This window comes from Sturnus vulgaris, chromosome 6, assembly GCF_052056855.1.
Source record: "Sturnus vulgaris isolate bStuVul1 chromosome 6, bStuVul1.hap1, whole genome shotgun sequence".
Lineage (NCBI taxonomy): Eukaryota > Metazoa > Chordata > Aves > Passeriformes > Sturnidae > Sturnus > Sturnus vulgaris.
In genome coordinates, this window is record NC_142248.1 from 12659707 (window position 1) to 12685159 (window position 25453).

The 25453-nt window shown below is 42.2% G+C and overlaps 2 protein-coding genes across 16 annotated transcripts in view; one reads left to right on the forward strand and one right to left on the reverse strand.

Annotated features, from left to right (window-relative positions):
- The window catches only part of NUMB (NUMB endocytic adaptor protein), a 91138-nt gene extending 73204 nt beyond the window's left edge, over nt 1–17934 (forward strand). Inside the window, exons 4-11 of one of the 11 annotated variants that reach the window (XM_088167038.1) lie at nt 564–596; nt 5932–6006; nt 7863–8003; nt 9468–9669; nt 11824–12126; nt 13902–14051; nt 14886–15029; nt 15989–17934. In XM_088167038.1, coding sequence (XP_088023164.1) covers nt 564–596; nt 5932–6006; nt 7863–8003; nt 9468–9669; nt 11824–12126; nt 13902–14051; nt 14886–15029; nt 15989–16704 — 1764 coding nt within the window. In that variant the 3' untranslated portion in view covers nt 16705–17934. Of the gene's footprint in view, nt 1–518; nt 597–5931; nt 6007–7862; nt 8004–9467; nt 9670–11823; nt 12127–13901; nt 14052–14885; nt 15030–15988 lie in introns of all 11 variants that reach the window. The other 10 variants (XM_088167027.1, XM_088167028.1, XM_088167030.1 and 7 more) reach the window with 10 other exon arrangements.
- Nucleotides 17935–20526: 2592 nt separating this feature from the next.
- PAPLN (papilin, proteoglycan like sulfated glycoprotein) overlaps nt 20527–25453 on the reverse strand; it is a 57674-nt gene continuing 52747 nt past the window's right edge. For all 5 annotated transcript variants that reach the window (XM_088167026.1, XM_088167024.1, XM_088167025.1 and 2 more), the window contains 5 exons: nt 25049–25186; nt 24296–24423; nt 23609–23717; nt 22145–22320; nt 20527–21628 (listed from right to left, as the gene is read on the reverse strand). In XM_088167026.1, the coding sequence (XP_088023152.1) occupies nt 21453–21628; nt 22145–22320; nt 23609–23717; nt 24296–24423; nt 25049–25186 (727 nt within the window). In that variant the 3' untranslated portion in view covers nt 20527–21452. The remainder of the gene's footprint in view (nt 21629–22144; nt 22321–23608; nt 23718–24295; nt 24424–25048; nt 25187–25453) is intronic.

Sequence of the window (25453 nt, forward strand, 5' to 3'; positions counted from 1 at the left end):
AAGGTGTGAAGCAGAAGAGTAGCACATAAGCCAGAGCAACAAACAGATGGAATAAAATGCAGCCATACTTACCCCTGCTTTATGTCAGCCATACATGTTTCTCCAACATACAGAACATGAGCTTTGGGGAAGAGTGATCAATACAGAGCAAACTAGACTGCAGTTCTGGAGTTAGAACTTTGCATTTCACAAGAGCCTGTACGGTATTTTACTTGTTTAACCACCATGTCTGCTGCCAAGTTTGGTTTATAACCTAACCAAAAGGGACTAAACAAGGGAGAGTGAAAATAAAGTAACCACTTTGCATGAAATTGGGGCTGAGGTTTTCTTCTTTCCACCAATTTCAGGGCAGTAGCTTATTAGAATTGTGTGTGTGCCCTTTGATCTGCATTTTCATAGGATTATTTTCACATTTGCCTGTCGCACCTTCTCATGGATAACTCTAAAAACCCCTTCCTTTCCCTCCAAACCCTATTCTTGTGTGTGCTTGTTGGTTTGAAAACCCTGGGACATTTTAGCTACCTACAGTAATAGCGCTCGACTTGTCCCCCCTGTTCCTCCAGGAAAGGAAGTTCTTCAAAGGCTTCTTTGGAAAAGTAAGTTTAATGCCTTGTTTGTGCTTGCACTATAAGGAGTTACATCCCTGGTATAGCACTGCCATAAAATCAGGATGTTGAAAGTTCCTTAATCCGTTTCAGAATATTTGCTTCTAAAACAGACTTGGAAATATTTTGATCAAATAATGTGGTTTCAAAAGTAACCTGAAACAGAAACTTGTGGACTGTATCGGAAATGCAGTGTTCTGAAGTGATTTGGTGTTCCTGGAAAAAAAAAAAATTCTTTTTTAACCCTTAAACTTTTGCCAACCTACATCACCTGGGCAAATACCTACAGAACAGTTGAGGTCTGTGCTGTGTAAGTGCTTCATGCTCAGCTGTCTGGCAGCATGAGCTGATCCCCAAATGTTAGCACTGGGAGAAAGCAGTGTGCCATCTCTTAAACCTTCCTTTTTTGAGCACAGTCCCATTCAAAGATATATGAAGATGAGATCAGGCATTTACCTATTACGTTTTCCTAATTTCAGCTCAATCTCCAGTTTTTATTGTTGCTCCTGTTTTCTCAAGGACAATATCTTAGATAAGAAGGGAAGCAACTCTTTGTCCTTATTAAGAATGTGCTGCACTGGTGGCTGGGTGGTTTTATTCTTGCTGCCTACATTTCTGCAAGGCAGAAAGACCACTCTCTTTTACCTCTCATCTGTTTCCTGCCTCTCTGTTTAAAATTCCTGTAAAACATTTTAATCCAGCTTTCATATGGCATTATAAAGTAATGGTTTCTGAAGTGTCTTGTTACAAAATTAAAACTTGCTTAAATAGAAACTAACAGGTTTGTAACGTTCATACATGCTGAAGTCTTTTGAAGCAGATTATTCTCTGGTCATGGATTGGTTTTGGCTTTACTTGGGGAGTAAGGTTTTTGCAGCTGATCCTTTTTCACCATTCACTCAGTTAGTGATGCATGTCACTGTTTACCCAATTCTAGTTTCTTCCTGTGATCTGGGAAAGCACACATCCAAAGTGTAGTGATGGTGAGGGGCTAAAGTGCAGAAGATGGCAGATCTGTCAGATTAATGAGAAGAGTTCTGTGTAAAAATCAAATCTTGGAGTTGGAATCTAGAAAGACCAGACCCAAAGTACTAAATTGAAAATCAAACAGGACCCAACCTGATTAGATATGTTAGTTTTCTCTTTACTTGTCGTTTCTAACTTACATTAGGGTACTTAAGAAAGCAAAGATGTAAAAGGAAAGGCATTACTTAGGTTAAAATCTTTCTTTGACTTTTAAAATTATTAAATATGCCATTTTCCCTATTACACCTTGGTTGATATTTAATGAAGTCCTGGTACTTCACCACAGCATTTTATATTTCCTTTCTCTTGTATTGTAATATTTTGACAAAGAAGGACCTACTTCTACTTCAGCCTGTTAATTTCATTAATTAGCACTGAAGCCACTTAAATCCATGGTGTTTAGATATCCCCACAGTACCAATGTGGCAGTACCTTTATTACAGCTTTGGCCTACAACAGGAGCCCACATCTAGGGAAATCTGTGGAAAGAGGGACAGCTGTTCTCTTATTAATAATTGAGAAATACTAATAACTCTAATATCTTTTGGCTGTCTCATCTATAATTTCTCCCCAGATGCCTTGTGTTGGGATTAATATAATATTCCAAACTGCAGAGCTATTTAAAACACATCAGCAGCTTTCAGAAAGTCAGTCTAGACGTGTTTGCTGTCCTTATTTTTCTCCTTGTAAAAGGTAAATATGATGGATTTGTGTCTGGAAATGTTCAAGTGGTTAATATTGAAAATACTTTTTTCCAATTTTCAATAAAAATGAGATGTCTGTTGATAGCTCCAGGTTAGGCTTTTGTGGTTATCAAATAAGCTGCCTTTTTAGGCAGCTCCTTTTAAAACTAAAGTTTTTCTGTTGCAGTGAGTAGTATTACAGATTTGCTGATCTTTGTCATGTTTTGCCTCCACAGAGTATGTGTATTTCTCATCATACAATGTTTTATTCAGAGTCTGAAATGAAAAATTTTCTTTATATATACCTCAGGCTCCAGGTAGACTTAGAGCTGTGTCAAAGTCCTAGGATAGAATAAAATATAATAGGCAGAAAAACATGAAACAAAGTAAAAGTATTTTAAAAATGCATTCCTGGGCAACTTCTGTTCTGGCATCCTTAATACTTTGTTTTCCACCTTACAATATGGCAAGGTATCAAAGCAGCTCCTTTTTGTTTGGTGGATGCCCATCTCTGGCACTGCCAGTTTGTCACTGAGGTTTCTGTCGTGCCTGACCTGCCATGGACCTGCTCTGTCCTCTGGCCTCATGTGTTGTATTAGTGCCCACCTGCCCTCCTGGAGGCATCTGAGGACTCTGAAATGAGTCCAGATAATGAATCTCGTGCTGGAGCAGATAGCTGACCTCCCCAGAAGTACTGAGCAGTGAGGTTTCTATCGTGCTGACTCAGCCCTGACAAATCAGGCTCCCGGGAGTCAGTGCCACATGTGGCTCTCCTCAGGCAGTGCTGTCATCTAAAAGCTCTAGAATAGGAAGACAAGCTACTGATCTGGATGTCTGGATGAGTCCCTTGGTAGCAACATTTCAGAGCATCCTGTTCCAGTGGATATTGGCCACTTGCTTTAAATATTTCTGTGTGGAGTTGGCTGTGCCTCCTAGCATTTGTTACACGAGCTGCAATGCTGCTTTGGAGTTCACTTCCCATGCAGTATCTTGCAGCTGGTCTGATCTTTGCCCAGTATGTGCCAATAGTGTAAATGCTCCTGTCTACTCTGTAATCGCAGTTTACTTGGCACTATCCTGCCCATAATGGAGTAGTACTTTGATTTGTATATCCAATAGAAACTGAATTGGAGGAGTATGCTCCTTTATACATCACTGCTGGGCACAGATAAGCTGAGAATTCAGTAAATGTAAAAATCATTTGTTGTCCAGCAGTAGTAGCAGTGGGTTTGGGGTATAGACTGTAGGGATAAGCTCTTTCATAACACTGCATCCACCATAAATATAGAAGGAATTGAGCAATTTAAATGAGTTTTCTTTTTCTCTTAGCATAGCAAACCCATCTTTGGTTATCTTGCATGTGGAACCTAATGTTTCAGTGGGAAAAGAAGGCTTAAGGAAGCTCTTCAGCCTTTTTGTTTTATTCTGAGAAACATGAAGTTCATATGTTAGCTATTTGTAAATCCTCATTTGGTGAAATAGCGAGTGAGGAGTAGCTCTGCTGAAGATCAACATTGCTTATTAAAGTACCCAGCTCAGTTAAACTTGGCTTTAATACAAACGTCAGGAATTATTCACAGTTTCTGTAGGGACAAGGTTTTTATTGTTTGCTGGGGAAAGATGTGTATCTGTTAATCTAATGATGGCAGTCTAAACCAAACAGTTACCTGCAGGCATTATCTTCTCTTCATTGTTTGTATTTGCTTGAAATAAAGATTTTTAAGAGTTATGGCTTACAAACAATCAATACTCTTTTTAAAACAGTTCAAGGAGACAGACCATTTGTTTTGGAATTAATAGAGACTTTCAGGCTGTGGAAGCTAGCTAAGCATTGAAAATACAGACTAAATTTTGTGGATATTGATACTGCCTTTTAAAGCAAAATATTAGGAGTGACTTTTATATGCTGCAATATTTTCTAACACATATGATGGTAAATTATAGTGTATCTTCTGTTGTGAATTGTACTCTTTCCATTAGGCATTCCAGAATCTAAATTAAACATTCTCTGGGGTATCCAACAGGCTGGATGGTCATTTAGAAACTTGCTTCTGCAAGCACTTCTCTGTAGCTTGCTTTCATGCTGTGCTTATTTTCTCTCTTTTTTTTTCTTTAAATGCTCTTCTGTGCAAGTCAGTGCCATTCTCTGTTCTCACCAAGCTTTTTGAAAATGCTCAGGATGTCATTGCTGCTTCCGAAATCAGGACAGATAGTTCCTCCCCAAAAAACAAACAGAAGTTCTGCCAGCACCTTTTTCTTCACACTTGCTGCTTTCTCTGACAATGAAACCAATGTGATGTAATTGGAGACTTTTCACTCCAAGATATTTCATTCTTACAGTGTTAAAATTGGTATTGCAGACTTGGAACATGCAGTAGTTTATGCTAGAATGTGTTCCTGTTCCGTTACTTGCTGTAAGAATATAAAGTATATACATATGCAATAAACTATTAAAAAATTATAAAATAGTTGCAATTCTTGTTTGAAGCCACTAGCTGAAACCCCTTCATCTATTTTCCCCTCCCTGTTCTTGCTTTCTTCACTCCCTGCAGTGGTTTCTGGTGGGTGCCATTAGCAGCCACAAACTGTGTAAACCCAGTGCTTCAAAACACATGAAGAGAGTATTTTAATAACTGACTGAAGTAGGGAGATTGTGAATTAAAGTGACATGCTGAAAAAAAGATACTAGTTTTCTAGTATTAGTTCTCTGTAACAACCAGTAAAATTACGTTGACCTATTTTCTTTTCAGTGAATTAGCTTCAGAAGAATATGGTGTTTATACTGTTTTCTGTAACTTTCCCTTGAAAAGTAAACAGCCTGGAAAAAATCTGTAGTTTAAATGGCTCCTGAGGCCTTCCTGTGTTCCCCACTTTTACTTAGCCTCAGCTTGTGGCAGCTGAAAGTTCCCACAGTCAGGTTTTGGATAAAAGCCAGACCGCTCTCCGCTGCATCTGCCTGCCACACACCACTGCTTTTTCCAGATATACACCAAAGGGTTAAGAAATCCTATTTTTATACCTCTCCCCCAAGATAAGACATTTAGGTCTTAATAAATTGGTGAAATGTATTGGGTGATTCATCTTAGCATTAAGCTTATGAGCTTAATAAGCTACACAGTAACTGATGATTTTGGGGTGCTTTTAACACTGGTTCAAGGTGATGCCATGATTCTGCCATAGGACTTTTGGGGCAGAGGGTAGGGCTGGTGGAAATATCAGGTAAGAATTTTCCTATATTTAAACTTGTGCTGAAGAAGCTACCTGTGGTGTAACTCCTTATGAATGAGTGTCTTCTGACTCCAGTGGAATTCTTCACCCACTTGGTCAGTCTTGAATTCTTTACTGTCAGTGGATGTACACCTTATTTCTGCCTCACCTGTCCTGTGCCCTCTCCCCATCCCCACGACGTGCTATTTCTGAAATACTGGCTTTGGCTTGGTTCTCTTAATGTTTTGCAACTTGGATTGAGCTTTGGGCACCCTACTGACCATGGACTTCATCTACACTTAATGTTATAGTTCTTGGAGAGGGGGAGCGGGAGGTAATTGGCTGTTGGCATAAAACTGTTTTCTTTTTTTTTTTCTTTCTTTTTTTTTTTTTTTTTCTTTTCTTGAAAGTCTGGGAAGAAAGCCGTCAAAGCAGTCCTGTGGGTTTCGGCGGATGGACTCAGAGTTGTAGATGAGAAAACAAAGGTTAGATTTCCCTGGGCAAAAGTTTTAAATCTCTCTATAATAATGTATGTGCTGTATCTTTAAATGAACACCAATCTTTCTGTTACTGCAAATCTTGATATTTGAAAGGAAGACTGAAGTGTGTAGTTTAGTTTAATAATGTACTGTTTTGTAAACATATGTACACCTGCTAATTTTTTTCCAAGTTAATTCCATACTACTCTCAAGACACATTTTGTAAAATATGTCAGGTGTAGCACAAGCTTGGAATATTTTTTGTTGCGTTTACTGCAACAAGCATTTGTTTTCCTGAAAAGTTCTGTTGGCAGGGAACTTGAAGAGTCTTTGTTCTGCACCACTGCAAAAGGTTGCAATAGTAATGCAACTCACATATATATATTAATCAATATCATTTTCAGTGCATCCAAATCCTAGAATGGATCTTGAATGTACAAGAGCTTCCAAAAATGCAATGAAGAGAGTAAAATAAATAGGGAGAGTGTAGCTTCAGACTCAAACTAAATAGTAACTGCATATATCAAATTTGATAGTCTTTAATATCAAAGATGTTGGTCTGAAGTGGAAAACTAATATATTTGTGGCATAATTCTAGATTGTTTTCGAGTTTTTTATTGTGAAATTACCATTTTTTATTATGAATTAGCACATGGTATACTACCAAGGCACATGTGTCCAAGTAAGAGCAAATGATTCTTGGCTTTATGTAGATGTAGGCAATAAGAAATAAGAGCTTTAGGCTTTCTGCCACAAGTGCTCTAGAATTTTAGACGATGGCATGGCTATGAGAATAGTTTTAACTCTTGTCAGTCTGAAATAGTTTTATGTTCATATCAACTGACACTTACTTTTGTCTGCCTAAAAGATGATTTCTCCAAGTCAACACTGACAGGCAAAGCTAATTCATATCCCTCTGGAGTGCAACTGCCTCCAGGGCTGCTATGGTGCTATGGCTCATCAGAGCTAAAGTTGCTATCTCTCAATAATTCACTTTCTAGTACAAACATACTGATGTGAATGAATTCAGTCTACTGATTGCCTCATGTAAAAGTAATAATACCTGTATTATTTTTAGAAATATGGCTGCATATATGTAATATTTTCAAATTGAATTTTAATAAGGTGTGCAGACTCTTGAGGTAATTAAAAGTATAGGATTTAAAAAGAAAATAAACTATTGCCTCCTGGTGGTTGAATACGTCAGCAGAGGTGCCAAGTACTAGCCACCAACCAAATGAAATAATTTGGAAAAAAATATTAAGAAACTAATTTTTAATGAGGGTGGCATAATCTTAAAGTGCACTGTCTCCTTTTTAGAAACACTTCTCCCATCTGTGGGATTAAATAGGGAGCGTTTGGTGCTACCAGTGCTGTTGGTGCTTTTCTCTTGCATCCCTGCTTAGCTGACTGGAAGATGAGTTTTGCTCTTTGTGTAGCAGCTGCAAGACCTTGTCACACTTACAGACCTCTCCCCTGAGTTTCAGTATTGTGTTTTAACCACAGTGAAAACTTTCTGGTTTCAAAACTATGGAGCTGCTGTAAAAATAAAAAATAACGTGTGCCTCCATAGTCTATAGAGGAGAGGTCATAGGAATTCACTGGGTCCCTAAATTCTTAAGTGGTGCCTTGGCACACCTCTCCCAAAGCTGGGTGGTGCAGAATGTCATCTCTTCTTTTTGTTTCATACTGGAAACAGATTCTGAATGATAACTGATGACAGATAATTACAGCCACATCAGGTTATCCCCTTTTTAGTACAATTCATTTTTGTGCAGTTACTCCTGACAATGACTTGTTCAAATGTTTGACTGTATTTCCTCACATTTCTTTTATTGTGGGGGGGATTTTTTTCCCTCTAGGATCTTATAGTTGATCAGACAATAGAGAAGGTTTCTTTCTGCGCACCAGACAGGAACTTTGACCGGGCGTTCTCGTACATCTGCCGGGATGGCACAACGAGACGCTGGATCTGCCACTGCTTTATGGCTGTCAAGGACACGGTAAGTTGAACGTGCTGTGTGGCCAGCTCTCCCAGCTCTTAGCTAGAAGTAAAGGGCAGAAAATGTGAGTACCTGGAATAGTGAAATATGTTTTGACTCCAGCTGAGACAGTACTTAGTCCTTGTAAATTGTTTTAATTCTAATTCCCTGTATCTTGAAATATTTGCCATCCCTCTGTGGTGCCGTATTATGGAGAGAAATGCTGCTCAGCCTGTGTGTAAAAGGAGTGCAGTCAGCCTCAGATAATCTCCCAGCAGAAGGGAACTACTCTTCTAAGAATAGACAGAAAAATTTCTCATCTGAAAATGTTTACAGTCAAAAACTGAAACAGCAATGACAGTTTTTCCAGGATAAAACCATAGTGAGTAAATACAGACTGGTTATGAATGCAGTGTCTTGTATGTGAGTGTTATCTTGAATGAAAATTCATCTGAATGTTAAGAGATGGAGCTAAACTGAATTAAATTAGCATTCTATTTGCTTCTGGGTGACAAAAATGTTTTCAGTAGGTTTAAAAATCAGTTTCTTGCTGTGTAGACTTAGGTAAGTTATTTAACTCCCGGATCTGACCTTTTCTTCTCTCTGCTATTCATTGACTCCTGCCTATATTATACAAAGTGCTTGAAACCTCATGCAAATTCACTGTGTGAACTCCCCAGAGATGCAAGTTCAGAGCAATGATGCTTGATAATTTATCATTTTTCTTTAAACAATGAAGTTAGAAATTCCCAGTAAAACTTACATTAGAGCTGGAACATTTCTGTTTTCATCTGTGAATAAAAGGTCAATTCACTTACTGATTATGATAGATTAGTTGAGCTACTGGTAGCAATAGAGCCTCTTATTCAACTGTGGCAGCTGTATCAGCTGGGTTGCTGGACTTCCTCCGACTTGAATTTGCTTTTTACAGTTATTGGATAGTGGATTCTTTTGCACTGGTGAATAATGGAAGTGCTTTTCATTAGGCACTCCTAAATCTACCGTGTGCATTTGGTCAGAACCATTAAGAGGCGCGAGTAGTCACCACCGTACTTTTAACTTTCATAGGTGCACACAAGGGCAGTGTCTCCCTGAGCCCTCTGTAAGCTTTCTCCAAGAACAGCACTTACCTGTGCTTTAGGACTTACACCTTAAGATGGCTTCATGAGCGTTTCTTTGTGCACAGATGTATCTGGAGGCAAGGGATCGGTGCAGGCACGTTATCGCACTGGCATCTTAGCAGCAGTTGAACTAAACACATCATCCAACAATCTCATTCGTTCCTGGGTGGCCTTCTTGAGCATGGCTTGTGTATTAGTAGCTGGGCGTCTTTATGTACCAGGTTTAAGGTTGAAATACAATTAAAATCGTTTTCTTTAACGCTTTAATTAGATTTGTCTTGTAAAGGCAGGTTATCAGTTTGTGATGCTTGAAGCTCATGTATGTTTCTGTTCAGTCACTGTGATGCAATGTTGTCTTGTGCAGGGGGAAAGGTTGAGTCACGCCGTGGGCTGTGCATTTGCAGCATGCCTGGAGCGAAAGCAGAAGCGAGAGAAGGAGTGTGGAGTGACTGCCACCTTTGATGCCAGCAGAACCACATTCACTAGAGAGGGGTCATTCAGGGTCACTACAGCTACTGAACAAGCAGAGAGAGAGGAAATTATGAGACAGATGCCGGATGCTAAAGGTATGGGATGCAATTTAAACAATCATCTGCAGCGAGCAGAACCAGCACTGAGGCCTCTGTGAGGATTGAAGCCTCATGTCCTTACAGGCATTCCCTCTCTTGCACCTTACTATGTTCAAATCATATTCCCAGACCCTTGTCAGTTCACAGGATGAAAAATGCTGCCAAATTCACTCAGCATTTTCCCACGTCTTCTAGAAAGGTGCAGGTGGCTTCATATGTGAAATCTGCTTCTGCTTTGTTTTGTCAGGCTGCTTTATGACAGAGAACACCGTAGGTACCATAATAAAAGGCCTTATTAGAAATTTGTTTAAAAAATACAACAAGCTTGCCAGACACAAAATAATGATTTATGTAGTCTAATGCTTGTGGTAAGTGAACTGAAAATTATATGCGATTTTCTTAGAAAATAATGTCTTTTTATTTTGATTTTTAAGGCAGGCTACAGACTTTATATATAGAGCTATACTCCATGAGAGAAGAACAGATCAATCACAGAGTGCTTTCCAAAAAAATATCCAGAATAACCACTCCTTCCCCATAAAGCACACAGGTGCTTGACTGAATATTAATTACATTCAAAATTAGTGACTAACTGATTTGAGAGGAGATAACATGTTCTGAAATTAAGTGAAAGCAGAACTTCTTACTCGAGTTTTATTACAAAGCCTGGAGTTCTACAGCTAACAAAAAAATTATTGTATATACTGTTTATAACTTGCTTCATAGTGAAGTCAGATTTTTGTTTCAGAGGATTCCACAGCAAGTTTTATGCTGCCCCTTGATTGCAAAACTTTAATCTTCGTTTTCATCATCCATCTGCTTGTTTCCATACGTTAGTTTTAGAGTGTGCTAAATGAAGCTTAAACACAAGGCCTTTGTTACTTGAGGGCATGAGTCAAAGTCTTGACTCAATGAAGGTGTGTGAAATCCTTTCCAAGAAAGACTGATTAGAAAAGTTTCACTTGAATGAGCAGCTGCAACTCATGGGTACTGAAGCTTGCAAGACAACGTAATTAGTTCCTCCTACCATTCCAGCGTCTCAGAACTCTAGTCTGACTCCTCTCTTTACCAGACTTTTAGTTATTCTGCTGATGTGTCCAAAAAAACCAAACTCATTGCTTTTTCTAAAATACTTGGAAAACAGTATAGGTAAAATGAGAGTTTTGCCAGGATAGTGAGATTCACTTTTGTCCTTCTGTGTTGATGAGCTGTGTTTGTTACCCCCAAAGGCAATTCATTTATGAGCGAGCAAGAATTTTCCTAAAGGTAGAAAAATCTCCCCATTGCAATTCTAATCATAAGTGTCAGGATTTAAACAAATCTTAATCCTACATTTCTTCCATTAGGCCTGTCTAACAGGGCCATTGTGGTGCTATGCAAAGCCCTGCAAAATGAAGCAGCCGACTTTGAGTTGGAGGAGTTTCCACTGCAACTAACTCATGATTGGGTAGTAGCACTGCAGCTAAATTCAGTACAGAAGTGACACAGGAACTCCTTGCAGATATATCTGGTGTTAGCAAGGCCTGTCAGCTCAGAGGCTGGATCTGCCTTGCAGCACATTTCCCTCTACCTGTAATATATTTCCTGGAGGAGCTGGGAGCTGCAGCCCAACCTGTTAAGTGCTGCTACCTTTGGCCTGCTAAAGCTTGTGCAGTGTGTTTGGCTGCAGCTGCTGATTCTGCAGGGCTGGCTTTTAAAAGAGGGTCCTGGAGCTGCAATTTGTTCCCTGCTGCTGCTAAGTGTGCTGCCCTAAGTCACTTAATACAGTTGGTAGTAATATTTTGTCTTTGGTTCTGTGTGAGGCAAAGTAAAGATCTCAAATACACAATACATTTTTCAGTCTTAACCATAAATGAATTTCAAGTATTTCTAGAGCTGTGATCTCAGGAATGGATTGAAAGAATACATATGTAAGGCCATCCTCTTAAGGAAGTGGCTTGCCTTAGAAAGCTGTGGGGCTTGGGTATGTCAGGTGACTTGGTGAAGACAATGAAGGTATACAGAAATTGTGTTTCTGCTGTGCTATTAGAACTCATTTGCAAGAATAATAGTTTGCAAATTCCTGCAATTTCTCTTTTCAAAACAAATGGGAGTACAGGTAGGCTGAATGGTACTTTGCTTTACTCTCTAACCTCACCCTGTTTCCTCCAGCAGTTGAAACAGAAGTGAAAACAGTAGCACCAGGTGCTGCACCAAACAATACTGCCCCCTCTTCTGGCTCACCAACCTCTCCTACTGCTGAAGTTGCTGCCTCTCTGGATAAAGAAATGAGCAACCCCCACGCTATCCCCCGGCGGCACGCCCCTATAGAGCAGCTTGCCAGGCAAGGGTCTTTCAGGGGCTTCCCCGCCCTCAGCCAAAAGATGTCTCCTTTTAAACGCCAGTTGTCTTTGCGAATAAATGAGCTGCCTTCAACAGTGCAAAGGAAGACTGATTTCCCCATGAAAAACTCAGGTAAAACCAAATGGTTCCAGTGAAACATTGCCTTAAATTGTCTCTTCCTCCTTTCTTTCTCTGTGGCTTCAAGTAACTCCTTACTTTCTAGTAAATCCTCCTTCCTGCCTCATGTTTGATCATTTATCATGAACAAACATCACCATGTCAGAAAATTTCTGCTTTGGGAATAGGCAAGAATTTCAAATGTGGGGTTCTCATGCCGAAGACAGTTCTAATTGCTGTCTGAAGTACTGGAGCACAGCTTGAAGTGTTCCAGGAATGGGTGTTGGTGAATTAGTAGGTTTTGGCTCTTCCCTCTGAGTCACTGAACCAGTTCTTCCACTTAATGTCAGGGCATCCTGAGACACAAATCCCTTCAAGGCCTTAACCACTTGTCTTAGGATCATGTGATGCTCTTCTGCAGTCTGTCCTTCTGCCTGTCTGAATTCTTTTTGGGAGCAATGAAATTGCTTTTCATGTTGCATTAAGAGAACCTTCCTGTTTAGGTGGTACAGCTGGCTGTATCAGTATTATGTAGTACAGTTTTCACATGATGCTAGTGGGGTTTTCTAAGAGCCATCCCAACATAAACTCCTGGGGTGCTCATTACCTTGCATAATGTCCTTGAGTTCCTTTAGCTAGGTGTAATCCTTCAGGCCAGCTGTACTCTCACTGTTGTGCAAGCAACAGTGCTGGTTTTATGGTTTTAAGCTTTGAAGTAAAAATTACTGTGGCAAAGGCAAACCCAACAAAAATACTTAGTCTGACTTCTTTCATAATCCTTGTTTAGTGACCTGTGCTTTACGACCAGCAGTTTTGCAGTAACAGTGCACTGCTCAGTAGTGATAGTCACTGAGCACACCACAATCTCAATTTTTCATGGTTCAGAACATTTCTGATGCATGTTCCCATATATGCCACTGCCAGTGCTGCTTACCGTCCCACTGCATGCACTGCATTGGAATATCCCTCAAAGAGTCAATTTTTGGGCATGCTTTCCCCTGAATTTTAGATCTGGTGCATGTTGTGTGCAGACATTTTATGTTTCTTACACGATTTTGTGCTTGATTATGCCTGTTCATGTCAGTTCTGTGCAATGACGGACTGATGATCGGTACTTTTGGAAAACACTGCCATTAGTAATAATGAGAACATCCAGTAAGCTGGCAGCTTTACTCCAGATGTTACATTATCCATATGATACTGATGCTTCGTTTAAAACTGAGCATCCATTTTATCTGAGCATTCAGCTTTTGCTTTTATGATTCTAGCACAGGAACTGGGGATTTCAGCTACCACTGAACTGGAGCAATCAACACTAACTCTAGACTGAACTTGCCGCTGTGCATTGCTGTCAATACATTTAAAGTTCATCTGGTTACTGTTCGAGTATGTTGTTGGAACACTTAAATCTATCATAAGTATTTTCATTTCACAGAATGCCAAATCTTAGAGCCAAACCCTTGAGAAGTTTAGCACTTCAATACTGAAAGATTTGGATCTCTTCTTAAACTGTAGAAAACCGTTTTTATTTTCTGATACGAGCATTCTTTAAATCTGGAACAGCGATCTCCTTGCCCTCTTGACTTAATCACAAAATACATTAATGTGGTGTTCTATTTCAGGCCAGATCTTCAACACTAATGTAAAAAAAAAAAAGCTGTCATGCAAATCAGTAGCAAGAACATGTAGGACATAAGGGAACTAATTATATTTCAATTTCACATTGGTAGTTGTAAATTGTTTCTGTATCCTTTAAACTTTCAATTTAATGAATTCTGTTTACATTTTAGTCCCAGAGGTAGAAGGGGAAACAGACAGCATTAGTGCCCTGTGCTCTCAGATCACCAGTGCTTTCAGCACACCATCAGAAGATCCTTTCTCTTCGGCCCCCATGACAAAACCAGTGACAGTAGTTGCACCACAGTCTCCTGCCTTTCAAGGTTTGTTGATTTCTTTGGGTGCTGGATGAGGCTTGAATGCACATAATGTTGCTTTCCAGTAACACATGGTCTTAATTTCTTGTGCAAGTCCTGTTACCAGTATTTTGGGTGAATGCATCCTGCTTTATTCATCTTGTCTGTTTAATTTTTCTGTGGTTTTGTTTTTAACAATAAGTTCGTACACCTACCACACGATAGTTACCCGTAAAAGGGACGGGCTTTGAGGTAATGGCTATTTTATCATTCTGCCTCCTGAACTGCTTAGGAGTGTGTCATAGGAACCAAATCTCATAAGGGAAGGGATTTTGTGCCACCATGATTACTGTTTTTTACACAAATTCTTAGACAAGGTGTGGAAAAATGACAGCTAGAGAACTCATAGCAGCCATTAGTATTCATTTCACTGCTGTGCTTTTATAGAAGTTGTGTGAAAAAAGAACCTCTCCGTGTTAAATGTAGTTATTGTTACTGTGTATCTGCAGAGTGTTCTTCTTTTGAATCTAAAATTAACTGTACAATAACTACTGGTGAGCCATATCTCTTCCTTATAGAAACAAAAAATTTAACTTCAGTCAGTCATCAGAACTCAAGGCCTCCTAAAGGACATCAAAATCCACCATCCCATGATTCTCTTAACAAGCGTTGGCTTGGTGAAATGAAATTTACTACCTTTATTGACTGTCAGTTCAGTTTGGCTAATTACACAAACTCCTGTCATGTGGAAGTGTCTAAAAGTGTTGTATGTTGATAGGTGTGACCTGGCCCACTAATACTCCAGTCACGTGCATGCCTTGCATGAATTAATTGCACTGATGTTGTCTGCTCCCATTTTAGTTAATGGCACTGCCTCTGCCTTCTGTGTGCTTGCTGCTAAACCATCCCAAGCTGCTGTAGTGTCCACAGCTATGCCAGTTCGTGAAACCAATCCTTGGGCTCATGCTCCTGCTGCTAATACTGGAGCTGCAGCCGTGGTCGCTGGTAAGACTGGAAGTAGATCCGGTGCATTGCTATAAGAACTTGGATCAAAAGCATAATTGAGCCCCTGAGACAATTGTCAGTGCCACTTAATGGCAAGTGGAAGGAACAGGAACAAAAGCCGGAAGTAGTAGTGTTCTGCTCGAGTGGATGGAGGGAAGCGATGAACTTGCTGGTTCTAGGTCTGTAACCTGGACTGATTCTTATTTTGGCAGCATTTTATAAAATCAGTGCTTAAAAAGGAAGTAATGAAGTTGTATGTGAGTTTGTGTGCATCAAAGGAAAAGAATCTGTGTCTACCCAAAATAATTTTTTGTGTGTTCTTTTCCCTAATGTACATAAGGAGGGATTAAGTTGGTTGCTTAAAGGCTTTAGAGGTTCATTTCTTCTGTTCAGTAAGTTTAATCTGTCCCTCCAGGCCTTGTCTGCACGGGCACATGTGCTAGAAGGCTGCAATCTCAGTTACTTCATTTCATGGTGTAAGTGCCACTCCATGAGAGAAGCTGTGCTAGTGAAATAGTAGGTTCTGCTTGGCCTTGTAAGAGTACCAGACTTTGTCTTTAAAAACCTTTGTGTTCCAAGTCCACCAGTCCTGAGCTGTGCTGTTCAGAAACTGATACTCCACAGTTAGGGGGATTGATGATTATGGACTAGATCATTGCCACCAAGTTTTGAGTGCAGGCAGCAGCTTTCCTGCGTACCCTAAAGTCTTAGATGTCTGCTATGAAGAAAAAAAACCATAAATTTGGACTTTAGTGAAGGAGCTCTTACCTACCTCATATTGACGAATGTCTTCCTAGAACAGAACAGTGGATGCATAAAGATACTTCCAATGGTGGGAGCATCTTTCAGTCACGGCAGGAGGAGGCCTGTGTGTTTCTCTATATACCCTCCAGTCTTTCTAACCAATAAAAGGATGAGGAGTGGACATGTTAGTGACTTGCCCATGCTTTCCTTCCCAGGCACTGAATGGAGCAGCACCTCCTCAGGTGCAGCCTCACCAAGTCTCTTCCAAGGAAATCACAGACGTACTCCCTCAGAGGCAGACCGCTGGTTGGAAGAGGTCTCAAAGACTGTCAGAGCCCAACAGCAGCCAAGCTCAGCCCCAGCCCCACAGCCACTGCTCCAGCCTCCTCCAGCAGCTCCAGCCCCCCAGTCAGCACCAGCCTTCCCAGTCAGCACCTTCATTGCGCCTCAGCCTGTGCCGGTGGGCGTGGTACCGCCCATGCAGCCAGCGTTTATTCCAGCTCAGCCCTATGCTGTAGCAAATGGGATGACCTATGCAGCCCCAAGCGTCCCTGTGGTTGGGATCACACCTTCCCAGATGGTGGCCAACGTCTTTGGTACTGCCAGCCACACTCCAGCGGCCCACCCGCATCAGTCCCCCAGCCTGGTGAAGCAGCAGTCGGTCCCTCAGTACGACGGCAGCAGCAGCAGCGCCACTGCCAGCCCCTTCTTCCACCCGCCCGCGCAGCACAACGGCTCCGCCGCCTTCAACGGCGTGGAGGGGGGCAAATGGGCTGCCGAGGACAAGCATTCGCAGCCGCCCGCCCCGCAGGTCGACCCCTTCGAGGCGCAGTGGGCAGCTCTGGAGGGCAAGGCAAAGCAGCGCACCAACCCCTCCCCCACCAACCCCTTCTCCAGCGACCTACAGAAGACATTCGAGATCGAACTTTAAGCGGTCCTGTGGGGGGCGGGTAATTGTACATTAGGATCGAGGGATAAAGGGAGCAGAGGGACTGTTTCTGATCAGTTTGCTTTGATAATCCCAAAGGTCCCTTCAAACGAAAATGGGTTAGAAAGAGGGAGCAGTTGTGGGAAGGATGGAAACACACAGAGAATTTAATGTGCAGTTCTTAAAAGGAATCCTGGAGCCACCCCAGTCTGCATTCCCTCTTCTCTTGGAAAGCTGGAAGTCAAATGGAGCAAAGAACAGCACTCAGTCCCAAAGCCTGTTCTGCAGAAACATCGATCATCTCACAGAAAGGAAGGCAGATGTTTGTACCTGTGTCCTCCTGATGCCCTGCAAGCCCTGGATGTTCCCCCTCAGGGAAAAATTGGGTAGGGTGGGGGGTGGATATGGGTGGGATGTTGTCACCTTAGCCAAAAGCTAGGTTTGTGGAAAAAGTTGAGCTTCCATTTTGAGTAACAAAGTGAATATTATATGTAAAGAATAAAGTAAAGCCAAAATCTTTATTTTTATGCATTTAGAATATTTTAAATAGTTGGATATTAAAAGCTGTATGAGTTGTAAGTAATCTTGCCAAAGGTTAAAAAACAAGGGGGTTGGATGTAAGAAATTGTACATAAGATTGATTTATCGCTGATTCTTATAGTAAGTAATATTGGGGGGGTGGAAAAAGGGGCTCTAGCTTGTTCTTGTATCTGTTCATTGTAAGTAGCATATTGCAACAACAATCACAACCAATAAGTCATTATATCGTAGTTTTAAATAAAGAAAATTAAAGAACAGTATTGTCATGGTTTGAAAACCATGGGGAGCATTTACTGTTTTTTATTGGAATCAGTCTACATATTCTATATAGTATGGATTTTTTTCCTTTCATATATTGCTGCAGTTTCTTTGTCTTAATCTATTGGTTCTAACACTACTGTGACAATTTACTGTCATCATATCTACATCCTGGGGCTGCCTGGGAAACCATTTTATGTTTGTCTGTCAATAGTTCTTAGAGATTCTTAACTTTGGTTTTATTTTTTCCCACTGATTTGTGAAACCTTGTGGTTAAGGCTGCAGCTGGTCCAGGTTCTGCCTCTGGTGACTTGTGAAAACCATCTCATTTTAACTTTACTTTTAAACTTTGGCCTTACAAGCAAATGTAAGTTATATATATTTGTACTGATGATTTATAATCTGCTTTAACAGAAATAAATGTTGGTGGTAGAAGCACTGTCTGTAAGAGATTTATTTCCACCCTACTTCAGTTTTCAGCATTTGCCCTTCTGGGTATCTTCTGTCTTGTAAGATGAATGTGGATGAGCACTGCTTGCCAACCTAGCAGCTTAAGAATAATATCTTAATACCTCTCATTTTCTACAACCTGTTAGCGTGCATAGAACTTTAAAACTGAATTTCAAAATATCCTTGTGACACATAAACACTTAAAGCTCTAAAATAGAGGCCTTTACTGAAAACATCAGATTCTGGGTTTTCAGGGCTGGATTTTCTATCACTGAATATTTACAAAGAGACAAAGATGAGGACAGTAACATTCAGTAATGGCAAATAGGAAAACTCTTTCTTTCCCCTACTAATAAAAAAAGAGCCATATGATGAGATGATGATGTATTTTTACCTCTCTTCTGTTCTTCCAGTGAGCTAATATTTACCCTGTTAGTGTGACTGGTTCTTACTGCATTCTTAGGGCACCACGTCAGTTTAGACACAAGGAAAGAAGTCAGTCTCCATAACCTGAAGGGAGGAAATGCTCCCTTTGTTGGCCCTAGATTTGAGCTTGCCAGCAGTTTCCATTTCCAGGCAAGTACAGTGAGTCTTACAGTGACAGTCTAGAAAACTACAACTTCTGATGTTATAGATTCTTACCTGTGTTCAGTACGGGATGAATAGTATGAAAAGTGGGATTCCAGTTGGTGTCAATGCTTTTTTCAGTTCTCAAAAAGCTAACAAGTATTTATAGATATTTATAGTAGGAAACAGAGCAGTTATGTATCTTTCACAGTAAGGGCCCCAAGATGAAGCCAAAAATAGCCCAGCTACACCCTTCTCCTGCCCTGGAGATAAGCACTTCCTACAACCCATTGTTTAGGGAAGAAAACGAACATTTTGATTCCCAAATTAAGAAGTAAACCATGAGTAGGTGATTAAGTGGTACCACAGAGAGGGAGAAGCTGATCTTGTCAGAAGAAATGCAAAGATCCTTTCGTTAACTTGATGGCATGCCTGTCAGTCCCACCCTTACTGCCTTGGTTGTGCAGCTGAAAAGAGGTCAGCATAAACTCTCCACTAGCCAAAGCACTTCCAGTCCTGTCCATCAGCCGGCAGGGGGCTGTTACAGCCCTCAGGAGTCTGGAGAAAACACTTCCTGGCCCCATCTTATATTTATATATACTATAAATATATTTAGTTTAAATGACAGCTGACTACACAGAATATTTAAATATTCCAAAAACCGAACCTCTGACATCTTAGAAAGGGATTTTATAGAACTGGCTACTTACTCTGGGACAAAAGGGTCTAATGCTTCCACAATCCACTTCTAACCATGCTCCTGAGCAGACCCTGACTCAACACTTTGAATGGAGAGGGCTTCAAAATGACTGAAATTTACAGAGTCTCTGATTAGTCCGTGGTCTCAAAAGGCAAAAATCGTATCGTATATTAAAATAGTAAAATTTTCTATACACACACACACACGCAGAGAGAAAAAGGTGCTGGTCTGAGATGTTAAATGGAAAAATATATACAAACACAAGTGGATGTTTTCAGGACCATCTAATTGTTCTTAAATATCCAGTGATTTCCACTTCAAACCTTATACTGTAATGCCTGCCCTGCATTCCAGCAGAGGAAATTTTCCCTAATTAAATTAAAGGGTGTTAAATGCAAAGTAAGAATTTTTGTCTTTCATAGCAAACATAATATATCAGAAGGACCCAGCCCCAAATAGCTGTGACTGTCACCTGTCTCTCCTGTACTGGATTGCTTGTAGACTTCACCATTTGTTCACATCCTAGAGCAGTGTCTCCAGTCCTGAACCATACCTGTGCTGATGAGAGTGCAGTCATAAGGTCAGTGATTCTTATTTTTAGGTCCATGTGAACTGATTTACTGGGTGTAGAGTACAAACCAGCTCTAGGCTGTCAACCCTGGCAATTTACTCCTATGTTTTGCTGCTGCAGGACTGAAGGAAAGGTGAGTGGTGTGAGCACAGTCCTAAATTAGCTGCATTTCTTAAAAGCCTTAAAGTAACACAAGTAGAAGACAAAAGTAAAATAAGCCAATCCTCCATCCCCCCAACAAAATAACATCATCTACACACCAGTTTATAGCTACATCTATGCAAATAATACATGGTTAATGTTGCTAATAATTGTGATCAACCCATCCAAGTCTAGAATAAGGAAGAAGGGGACAGTCAGGGCTGATGCTAGGGTAGAACAGTAGTGTGGAGGCTGTAAAAGAATCCTTTTGCTCAAAAATAATTCCATTTTGAGATACTGAAGATACCCAAGGGCCTTTCCTGGTTTAACACGATACAATCATAATACAATCTCACCTCCCCACCCCTAATGTGTGAGATTTTCAGAGCCCCAGATGCACTCTTGCTGTCCCACTCCGTGTTGGTCTTGAAATGAAGGATGCTGTTCGGCTACAGCTGCTCTGCATCTGGAAGTCCTAACTTGTTAGTCCGTAGCAGCAGGCATCAGCCCTGAGATGCAGAGCTAGGCTTTCCTGGATTCAACTGAGACTAGAGCAGATTCTCGGGAGGTTTATTCTGGCAACTGAAATGCCCCACACTTGTATTTCTACTTGTTTATTATTAGCCCCTGCCCAAACGCAGCACAACGTCAGAACAGCACAGTTCCAGCTCCGGGGAAAAAGATTACTTGCTGAGCCTTCCTAGAATGAGTGCTATTTAAACTGCAGCATCTCAGAACAGGTAACAGTGTTGGTATGTTCATCTGAACTACCTCTAGCTTTCAGGAAGGGCTAAAAGTAGCTTTCTATTTTGTCTTAAGCTTTCTGTGAAGCATTGTTTCTACAGCACTTCACTCCAAAGCTGATTGCAGCCAAGTAGAGACGAAACTGACCCTACTAGAAATTTGTCTTAAGGTCTGCTGGAATAAAACAGCTACAGTAACATGACATTACAGCTTCATCCAAAGAGCCAGTAATCTCCTTGGACCTGAACACTAATTTTATATGCATCAAGCTGTTTCTCATGGCCAGAGTCCTTTGCATTTAGATGGAAAGTGCTCCCCAGGAGCACTTGTTCAGCAATGCTCATTGGAGGAACAAATGTTCATGGCTCATTAGTGCTTCGGTTGGAATGGTTCAGGCCCATCTTCAAACACTTCAGAGATATGTGTTTAAGAGCACTTCTCTTGCTTGTATGAAGAATTAGTCTCTCTCTCTTTGATGCTGGTCACCTGTCTTCTCTAGTCACATCATCCTTACATCCCTACAATCCATCTGTTTTCTGTGAATGACAGCAACTACCCTTAAGAGATGGATTAGGTACAGCAAGGCATGCAGGGGAAAGGAGTTTACAATAAACCTGAGGGTGGTGGGTCTCCCACCTTTGAGCATTTACACCCACTACACGCTGTTCAATTCACCCTCTTGAGCTTTCCAGCAGGGCAGACTTCCTAGAACTGTGCCATGCAGTGAAAGAGCAGAGTGGAGACCTCCAGTCTTGTCATCGGTCACGGTGGCGGTGGCTGTCACCCGCGGGGGTGCGCGGGGCTGCCCTGGGGGCGGTGGCGAGCGCAGCTGGCACAGCAGAAGCTGGAATAGTACTCGTTACCACACAGCTGGGCCTGCAGGATCAGGTCACAGTTGGCAAGGTGGGGCTGGTCCACGCAGTCTCTGCTCAGGTCCACAACGTGACTCACAGTAGCTGCAGCCAAGCAAAGGGTGAACCAGCTGTAAATTTATCCTCTGATTGCTATTCCTTCACAAAAGACACAGCACCTTCCTGCTTCCTCCACCCCACCACTTCTAAATTTAGTCCAACATCAAGGAGATTATGAATTTCAAGATGAAACAGACACCTCTGGTGAGATACAGGAAGATGGAAATGCAGTTTGCAGGGAGAGGAGAGACTACTCTACCTACTCTCTATGTAAAGATAGCTGGATGGTGTCCGAAGTCCAACTACAAATCATGCAACCAACTAACTGTGGCTTTTTGGCCTCAAGAAGTTAATTAGGCTGCCAGTGCCCTAATTGGGGGCGTTTCCTGCGTCTTGCTTTTCTGTCCATGGAAAGCTGGGCTCCTGAGGCAGCATGACCCAGAGGCTTCTGCTGCTCCCCAGAGCCCGAGGCTGGTGCTGGACTGGGCACACAATGGGTGTGATTGCGGCCAGGGGCCAGGCACTGTGCTGGGAGAAGCAGGAAGGCTGGGCTGTACTCACTGCTAGGCTGGCTCCTCAGCACCTTCACCTCTGAGCTGGCACTGACAGAGCTGCTGCTGCTGTAGGCACTGCACGTGTAGGATCCCTCGTCAGCCTCTTGCACGTTGCTTATAGTCAGGCTTCCATCGTGGGACAGGTGGATGTGGTGGCCATCCCCCCGCATGGGAACTCCGTTCCTGTGGTGAAAAACAAAATATTTCACTATTGCCGTCCATGGGTGCTACAGGAGCTCCCCGTGTTCTTTGGAAAATGATGTTCTGTGAACGGAAGGAATTTTCACAAGTTCAGCAGGAAGGAAGAAATCTTTTGCACAACCTGGCCCTACAGTTGGGTGGTAACATGAGCCTGAGCCTGCATCCGTTGCCCAGTGCCTGCGTGGGAGGTAGCTGTGTCTGTGCTCTGTGCAAAGACATTGCCCTTCCTGCTAGCACACATTCTTGAGGTTTGAGGAGCTTAGAGAAAACCCAATGTGCCTTTCCCTCTCTCCAGGTTGTGGTCTGGCAGTACTCGTTTGGCTGGCATTGATAGCAGCACATATTGCTTGATGAGCATATGGGGTAGTGAACAATGAGCCCTCTTTCCTCTCCCTTTAAAAGTTTGTTTAAAAAAAACAGCAAGATTGTGTCTGTTCTGTTCCTCCTGGAATAATCCGTGCCCAGCAGGAAAACTGCCTGAATTATGAACTCCTAGTTACCAACAAAATGAAATTCGTTTCACTGAAAAGGGTTTCATTCCAACTCTGAAACATGCATCATTTTGTTAACTCAAATACCAAACTTATGTATGGAAGAAAAGCTCTGTGTGTGAGATGGCCCACGTCAGTCCTCACCTTTGGTATTTCAACACTTACTAGTCATCACTCTGGATAGTTTGTAAGAAGGCTCCAAAACAGAACTGATTATTTTCAAACAGGAAAAACAACCTACACTAAACACTTGCACAAATTCAGAGTTTCCTGGTAAACTATCAAGATAAGAGGACACAGTTTTTCACTTTAGAATGGTTCTAAATCTCCTTTGCTCCCACTTTACAGCAAATGGAGACAACTGTTGCAACAGGAAGCTGGGAGAAGAGGGCCTAAAATGTCTGTCATGATTAGGCAGAGAAGGTTTTTTTTAAAAAGCAACCAAAGATTTTCCTCTGATTACTCATTTTACTTCTTGTTATTTTCATGTCACTATTTTTCTAACACAGAGCCCTTCTAAACTCAATGAAATCTTAGTTTAATGTCTGATTTCCTCCTTATTTGGCTGGAACATGAACTTGATGACCTCCACACCCCACAGGGATCTTGACCAGGATTTTTTGGTAACATCCAAGTTGTTTTAAGAAAGGGTAGGTGATATTAGGTGGGGCTGATAACTGTGGTCTCTGCCATACCTGGCAGGCACCCTGCATTAGCATTTGGAAGGTAAATGATGAGGTTTGAGAAGAGAAGGGAAGTTCCATCTCATTTTTGCTCACCTTGACCACCTTATATTCACATTGTTGCCAGTCACTGTACAATGAAGCTGAGCAGTCCCTCCCTCGGGTACTGTGATGCTTGGCAGAAGACCAGTGATCCTCAGCTCTCCTAGACCAGAAGGAAAATCATCACTAGCAGGGAGACAATGCCATCTCCCACTGGGAGTAGGAGCATTCCCTCATGGGAAAAGTCCAGCACATCCCATGATGAGCTACAAGCCCCCGAGCCTTGAAACAGCATGTTTGAGGCTGTGCCATTGCTGCTATGGGGAATGTGGATTTCCTAGAACTTTGGCCCAAGAAATGACAAGTAACAGAGGTCTCAAAGAGCTTTTACTTCCAGATGGACACATGTATGTCACATGCACAGAAGAACCATCTCCTTAGGCTGTCTTGCTCTTATTCTCATTCCACACCAGAGTCCCAGAAACAAGCCCCTGAGAGTCACTCCTACTGTGCTATCAACCCCTTTTCCCAGCTGCCTGGAGCACTATGACATACTGGACACATTCAGATGACCACTGGGTAAAACAACTCATTCTCCCCTTGCCCTCGAGGTGCCTGTTAAACTCTAGATGTGAAGCAAAGAGGCACGGCCAGCACAGGAGCCCCCACAGGCCCTGCCCAGCCTTCCCTGCTTCCCACTGCTGTGCACCCGAGCCGTTTGTGCTTCCAGCCACCCCGTACCTTGCGGTCGGAGCAGCACGTGGCGCTGGTCGCGGTCACGCCCGTTGGAGGCAATGCAGGTGAAGAAGCCAATGTCTTCAGAGCTCACCCTGCTGATCACCAGGGCCCCGTCCGACTGCTGCCTGTGCCTGGGGAACAGAGCCACAATGCCCCTCAGCCTGGTCAGCACGGGACTCCAGCCAGCAGAGAGGAAGCTAAGCCTCGTGCACAGTTCTGTACCACTGAGTGAATGTTTAGCAGCTCAAATGCTGCAGGGCTTGTAATGCAGCCCTTAGTCCTCAAATCCCAGCACTGATGCTGTAAGACTCTGGAAAAACTTGCTGCTAGAGCAAATTTCTGGGAGCAGAGAGAGGAGATAGCAGCACCAGTAGCTGTGGAAGTTCACTGCAGATGGCCTGATCTCTCTCTGCTGTGAACCTCTGCCCTTGCTCACTGACCAGGCTGGATTTTGGCAAATTTGCTAGCCATGTGGTTTTTTTCTGCTAACCTTGTAGCTGAATAAATTTGAGCCCTGGCTCACTTGTAGCCCCTGTGTCACAGCTGTTCCCTCAAGGGTTCAACATTCAAACTTCCATCTGTGAGGGAGGGAGGACAGGGCAGGCCAGCAGTACAGCATGGCCCTGATGGAGGAAGCTGGACAGCACAGAGCCAGACAGGCCCTCACCACATGGCCAACAGCTCTGTTCTCTCAGAGAGGAGACAGGGAAGGAAAAGGCTCTTCTCATGAATGGCTGGAACTGCCTGGGAGCTCACCTGGGAGAGGAGAGGGGCTGCCCATCTTTCTGCCACTCAATGGTGAGAGCTGGTGATGCTTCCACTGTGCAGGGCAGTCTGACTCTCTCCCCAACGTTGGCCTCCACTACTGTGGGCTCACTCTTATCCATTTTCAACCTGCAAAGTCCACAAGCACAGCAAAAGATGTAAAACTTCCTTGCTCAGCATTTGACCTTCAGCACGAGGCTTTATCAATCACAGGCCTTGTTTTTTGCCTCCAATGGCAAAGGGAGGTCTCTGTACTCCCATGAGAGCTCTGATGCTTGCCATCAACAACATTCATGCCCAACATTCAGAAAAGAGCAGCCTCTATAAAATCCTGCTCCAGTTCAGCACAGCTTGGTGCTGCACTCCTGTCAGCCAGCTTAACTTACAGACAGCAAT